General features: G+C 47.5%; 1 protein-coding gene across 1 annotated transcript in view; it reads left to right on the forward strand.

Annotated features, from left to right (window-relative positions):
* LOC144610194 (leucine-rich repeat transmembrane neuronal protein 4-like) overlaps positions 1-5296 on the forward strand; it is a 228358-nt gene extending 223062 nt beyond the window's left edge. Inside the window, exon 3 of the mRNA XM_078428761.1 lies at positions 3792-5296. Within this exon, the coding sequence (XP_078284887.1) occupies positions 3792-4016 (225 nt within the window). The 3' untranslated portion in view covers positions 4017-5296. The remainder of the gene's footprint in view (positions 1-3791) is intronic.
* The last annotated feature ends 1727 nt before the right edge of the window (positions 5297-7023 follow it).

The raw sequence follows: 7023 nt of genomic DNA on the forward strand, positions 1-7023 counted from the left end.
TGACTGTGTGTAGGCGGGAGCAGGGTTCAAACATTAATAGTAATAAAAAAGAAAATATGCAAAACCTGACGTTATGGTTTTATTTCTCTGGTACGGCGGAGGTTGAGGAGAGCAGTGGGTAAAATTATGAAAGGCATTGATAAGGCCTCGGCAAGGCCAGCAAGCATAATCAAGGACCACTCTCAACCCCAAGGTATCACAAAAATGCTGGAGTAACTCAGCGGGTCAGGCAGCACCTCAGGAGAGAAGGAATGGCACTTCAGACTGAAGAAGGGTCTCGGCCCTGAAACGACACCCATTCCTTCTCTTCAGAGATGCTGCCTGTCCCGATGAGTTACTCCAGCATTTTGTGTCTGTCTTATCCTTGTGCTGCATTCCTCCATGCTCTATATTCTAAGGTTGTCCGATCGAGGAGTGAATGGGAGCAGTGAGAGATTGTGGACATGGATAAAAATAACATAGATTAAATTAAGGAACTGCAGCGAGAACTGCAGATGTTGGAATCTTGAGTAAAACGCAAACTGCGATCAGGCTGCATGTGTGGAGGGAATGGGATAGGTGACGGCTCGGGTCAGTACCCTTCCTCAGACGAAGAAAAGGTCATGACACGAGATGCACCCGTAGAGATAAAGCTGAGAAGATATCGCAGGGATTGGTAGATTTTTATTGACTGAGTTAAGGAACAGGGAATAAGGGGCTTATGAAGTTATGGAGACAGCCATGATTTTATAACTCCACCGACTTTAGAATTTCTACAAACGCGATGTGGAATTGTTGCCATGGGCACTGTTGGTGGCTGAACTGAGCTGAGCTGAGCAGGCGGGAAGAGATGAAGGACCCTTATATAAATGGAAGTGTTTAAGTACACTGTAATCTAAAGTACAAAGTGACCTTAATCAAAAGGCCATCTCATTTCCTTCTGAACCATCCACAATTCTCCTCCTCATTAATCCCCTCACCAGCACCTGAAGTGTATTGCCATTTATTTATTTCGCTTTATGGGGATTTTCTTGCTTGCAAATTGGCCACCATGCTTACCACATCAGGATGATGACTACCATGCAAACAGCTATCGCTCATAAAGCTCTTTAAAACATTCTGCAGTTGTGAAATGTGCTTGTATAGAAAGGTAAACCTCTCCAGCCTCGCCTACATCTTCCAATTCCACACTGCCGCCGTAAATGGTCACCGCTGACAACTGAAGGGGCGGCGCAGCGGCGCAGTGGTTGGGCTGCTGCCTCACAGCGCCAGAGACCCGGGTTAGATTCCTATTACGGGTGCTGTCTGTGCGGTGTTTGTACATTCTCCTTGTGACCATGTGGGTTTCCTCCAGGCGTTCTGGTTTCAGCGAAACCAAGCGAAGGCTCGGCGATCACTTCGCTCAACACCTGCGCTCGGTCCGCATTGAACAAACTGATCTCCCGGTGGCCGAGCACTTCAACTCCCCCTCCCATTCCTAGTCTGACCTTTCTGTCATGGGCCTCCTCCAGTGCCATAGTGAGGTCCACCGGAAATTGGAGGAACAGCACCTCATATTTCGCCTGGGCAGTTTGCAGCCCAGTGGTATGAACATCGACTTCTCCAACTTTAGATAGTTCCTCTGTCCCTCCCTTCCCCTCCCCCTTCCCAATTCTCCCTCTATCTTCCTGTCTCCACCTATATCCTTCCTTTATCCCACCCCCCTGACATCAGTCTGAAGAAGGGTCTCGACCCGAAACATCACCCATTCCTTCTCTCCTGAGATGCTGCCTGACCCGCTGAGTTACTCCAGCATTTTGTGAATAAATACCTTCGATTTGTACCAGCATCTGCAGTTATTTTCTTATAATACTGGTTTCCTACCACACTCCAAAGGCGTGCAAGTTTATAGGTTAATTGGCTTCCGTAAAGATTATACATTGCCCCTAGTGGTCAGTGGGCAGAAGTCCCCGTTTACGTGCTGTATCTTTAAACTAGACTAAACTAAAACGTTTCTACTCGTGGAAGAGATCAGAAAAAAAAGGGGAGAAGGAAAAAAAAACTGCAGATGCTGGTTTAAATCGAAGGTAGACACAAAATGCTGGAGTAACTCAGCGGGTCAGGCAGCATCTCTGGAGAGAAGGAATGGGTGATGTTTCGGGTCGAGGCTATTGAGGGCGTGCAGCGTAGGTTCACTAGGTTAATTCCCGGAATGGCAGGACTGTCATATGTTGAAAGACTGGAGCGACTAGGCTTGTATACACTAGAATTTAGAAGGATGAGAGGAGATCTTATCGAAGCGTATAAGATTATTAAGGGGTTGGACACGTTAGAGGCAGGAAACATGTTCGCAATGTTGGGGGAGTCCAGAACAAGGGGCCACAGTTTAAGAATAAGGGGTCGGCCATTTAGAATGGAGATGAGGAAAAACATTTTTCAGTCAGAGAGTTGTGAATCTGTGGAATTCTCTGCCTCAGAAGGCAGTGGAGGCAAATTCTCTGAATGCATTCAAGAGAGAGCTAGATAGAGCTCTTAAGGATAGCAGAATCAGGGGGTATGGGGAGAAGGCAGGAACGGGGTACTGATTGAGAATGATCAGCCATGATCACATTGAATGGCGGTGCTGGCTCGCTCGATGGGCCGAATGGCCTCCTCCCGCACCTATTGTCTATTGTCTATTGAGACCATTCTTCAAACTGATGGGGGTACAGTTACAGCATAAAATTACAGTCATTTTTTAAAACATTTTTTCCTCTCACACTCCAATGATGTGCAAGTTTGTAGGTTAATTGGCTCTGGTAAAAACTGTAAATTGTCTCTCGTGTGTGGGATAGTACTCGTGTTTGGGGTGACCGTTGGTCAGCATGAACCCGATGGGCCGAAGGGCCTGTTTCCGCGCTGAATCTCCAAAATCTAAAAATAATCTAAAAATCACTGCCTCCTCAGGCAGCTCCATCCACCCATGTCCTGGACGAAGTCACTATTTTTAAAATATCTATGTATTGTTGATTTATTGAGGATACATTTGTGCTCCTTGATGTGATGGTGATGTCGAATATGCCCAGTACTGCGGAACGCTTTTGTTGAAATTTCATTGAGAATGACTGCATATTACAGAGTAACATCTTGTTCATGTTTGGAATCAAATACTCTTCAGGGAGTACATCTAGTTGGGTAACTCTAACAATTAGCTAGCAGAAGTATCACGTGCTGAATGGTCACTTTCCACATATGTAAAAGTATATAAAAGCGTGGGGGGCATAGATAGGGTAGACAGTCAGAACATTTTTTCCCAGGTTGACAAAATCAAATACCAGAGGACATAGGTTCAAGGTGAGAGGGGCAAAGTTTAAAGGAGATATGTGGGGCAAGTTTTTTTACGGAGAGAGTGATTGGGTGATTTGGAACTCCGCTTTGGGCGGCACGGTGGCGCAGCGGTAGAGTTGCTGCCTTACAGCGAATGCAGCGCCGGAGACTCAGGTTCGATCCTGACTACGGGCGCCGTCTGTACGGAGTTTGTACGTTCTCCCCGTGACCTGAGTGGGTTTTCGCCGAGATCTTCGGTTTCCTCCCACACTCCAAAGACGTACAAGTATGTAGGTTAATTGGCTGGGCAAATGTAAAAAAATGTCCCTAGTGGGTGTAGGATAGTGTTAATGTGCGGGGATCGCTGGGCGGCGCGGACCCGGTGGGCCGAAGGGCCTATTTCCGCGCTGTATCTCTAAAAAATCTAAAATCTAGAACAGACACTGGGCAATGTTTGTTGCGTTGATGTTTGCAAGGCAGGAGATCGGCCAAAGTAACCCTGATGTTCTCTCGACTTCCCTTTTCAGACTCCTCTCCCCATGAACATCACGGCCTTTTACAACTACGAGCAGCCGCTGGTTGGGTACTGCAAAGCACACCAGACTCTCCACATACACAAGCGCTTCGAGACGCCCCTGCAGGAAGAGGCACAGCCCGGCAGCATCGAGCTGCCCGCGAACCGCAGCGTCGTCAGCACTGTCGCCCGCTCCGCCATCCCCAACATACATCTCGAGCCCCCTCACACTCCGTAGGAGGGCACCCACGCCAAGCGGCTCGCTTTGGGTGCTGCGGCCTAGCACCGGACGGGAAGGACGTCAAAACAACGGGATAGCAACAGACATTTGAAAGTTCTTTCCTGCGTTTATTTGACATCCCCGAACAAACGGTGGCCGTTGACAACTCCACGGCGAGACTTCCGAAATTTGCCGTTCTTCTGATTTTCTGTGCTTTGGTATTTGACGATGTAAATATAAGACTCTGCTTATCATGTTCTTAAGAAAATAAAGTAAAAAGTGTAAAGGATGGGTTCAACTCTTTTCGGAGTCGTGTTTTTCCACCACACATTCAGGTCTCCTGCCCAGGAGAAGGTGGCTATTCAAAGGAACCGGTTATTATATCAGCGACGTTACTTCTCTTTGGAATGTCGGTCGTACCTGTGGTGAACACCATTTCAATCAGAAAGACGGTGAATTTATCGACTGAATTGGCAATCTGTGACAAATACTCAAGAGTTTACAGGTGAATGACTTTGGTGCGGTGGGGGAGGTGGGTCTGAATACTTACGGTTACAAAGAATTGGTGCAAGAAGGAACTTCAGATGCTGGTTTACACCGAAGATAGGCACAAAATGTGGGGAGTAACTCAGCGGGTCAGGTAACATCCCAGGACAAAAGGAAGAGGCAACTTTTCGGGTCGAGACCCTTCATCAGACTGAGAGGCAGGGAGGGGGTGAAATTAGAGTTGCGGGCAGGTGCAGAACAAAGCAGAGAGCTTGCATCGATGACTCGGGATAGGTTGAGCCCACAATGGTCCATTGTTGGCTGGGGACGAAGGAGTACAAACAGCGAAAAGAGGATCAGGGCGGGGGAGGGATTGAGAATAGGGTTGCCAACTTCCTCACTCCCAAATAAGGGACAAAGGGTGACATCACCACCCCACGTCCCACGTGACCTCACCCAGCCAGCGGCCACGTGCTCCCGCTCCACCAATGGCGGCTGGCCAGGCCGGGAGGCGGGATGCTACGCAATCTCTGTTAGATGGCGCCCGGGCCTCCGGGCCTACACTCTCCGGGACTGCTCCGGCCCCCGGGCAACCGTGTCCGGGCCTATAGTGTCCGGGCCTACAGCACCATCCGGGCCTAATAAGGGGACAAACCAATTTAGCCCAAAATACGCGATGTCCCGGCTAATACGGGACAGTTGGCAACCCTAATTGAGAAAGAGGGAATGCTAGGGTTACTTGAAGGTAGAGAAATAAATATTCATGCCGTTGGGTTGTAAGCTGCCCAAGTGAAATATGAAGTGCTTTTGTTTACGTACATATTATATAAAATTGTATAATGTATAAAATTGGCTTTTGTATACTTACATCCTTCTGTATTATCATCTTATAAAGTATATATGATATGATCAGCATTCCTGGATACACACAAAGTTGCAGATGCTGAAATCGGGAGTAAAAATGTGGAGTAACCCATTAGAGTTTAAGAGAGGAGAACCTGAATTAAACTATCAGGTCCTCTGTGATCGTGACAGGGTTGGTTTTGGGAGAATTTTCCACTTGGGTCAAGACCCTGCATTGGGATTTATCATAGTCGTAGTCACAGAATTATACAGTGTGGAAACAGGCCCTTCGGCCCAACTTGCCCACACCGGCCAACATGTCCCAGCTAAACTAGTCCCACCTGCCTGCATTTGGTCCAAATCCCTCCAAACTTGTCCTCTCCATGTAACCTGTCTAATTGTTTCTTAAATGTTTTGATAGTTCCAACCTCAACAACCTCCTCTTGCTCTGGAGCTTGTTCCATACACGCACCACCCTTTGTGTGAAAAAGTTACCTCTTCCTAATCTATATACTAAAACTCTCGTTTGTTATGTTGTTTGTGACTGAACTTCAGCCAAAACGGTTCACGATAGCGCGACAATTTTAGGCCCACCTTACTCACCATTGTCACTTTAGTGATAATACAAGTCGTTTTTATTGAAATCGGTGTTATATTTTAAAAGTTATTCACATTTTTAAGTTTAAAAGGAGGGGAGGGGAGGGGAGGAGGGAGGAGGGAGGGAAGGGGGGAGTGTGGGAGAAGGAAGAGGGGAGGGGGAGGGGAAGAGGGAGGGAGGGGGAAGGGGGGAGTGGGGGAGAAGGGAGAGGGGAGGGGGGGTTGAGGAGAGAGGGGAGGGGGGGGGGGAGGACGGGGTGCTGCACCAATGCAGGAGAAGTTTGGGCCCAACGGGTCCACTTGGTCTAGTTCCTAATAAATCTTTTCCCCTTCACCGTAAACCTATGTTCTCTGGGCCACGATTCTAATGCAGAGTCTCGACCCAATTATGGGCAGCATGGTGGCGCAGCGGTAGAGTTGCTGCCTTACAGCGCCAGAGACCCGGGTTCAATCCTGACTAGGCGTGCTGTCTGTACGGAGTTTGCAGTGTACGGGATTGCTGGTCGTCGATGACTCGGTGAGCCGAAGGGCCTGTTTCCGTACTGTATCTCGAAGCTAAACTAAACTATCAGCTATCACTTTGCCTCCACAGATGCTGCTGGACTTGCTAAGTTCTCCTAGGTTTGTTTTCCCACTGGATGTTCCCCTGCTTTTACTTACATCCATTTTGATTCAAGTTGAGTTTATTGCCATTTGCACTAATACGGTGATATACAAATACAATGAAAATGCCTGCCCCTAGCAACTTCACAGACACATCGACAACACACAGAAACATAAATTATATCTAAATTGCACATGGATTTTACGAGGCAGTTAAAATAAAACGACAGGGCAAAAAATAAGACATTAGTGAAAATACATTCATTCATCATTGCCAGTTCTAATGGTGAATTTTCCTTCACTAGACTAGAGCAGAGCCTAATGCACATTGTAGGAATTCCATTCCTCACCCCTTTATCCAATTTCTTCAGTTGAGACAATATTGGAATTACTGAAGTCCCCCATGATTTTTATCTTACATCATACTCATAGAGTGATACAGCATGGAATCAGGCCCTTCGGCCCAACTTGCCCACACCGTCCAACGTGTCCCAGC

Source organism: Rhinoraja longicauda, chromosome 36 (assembly GCF_053455715.1).
Source record: "Rhinoraja longicauda isolate Sanriku21f chromosome 36, sRhiLon1.1, whole genome shotgun sequence".
In the NCBI taxonomy this organism is placed as follows: Eukaryota; Metazoa; Chordata; class Chondrichthyes; order Rajiformes; family Arhynchobatidae; genus Rhinoraja; species Rhinoraja longicauda.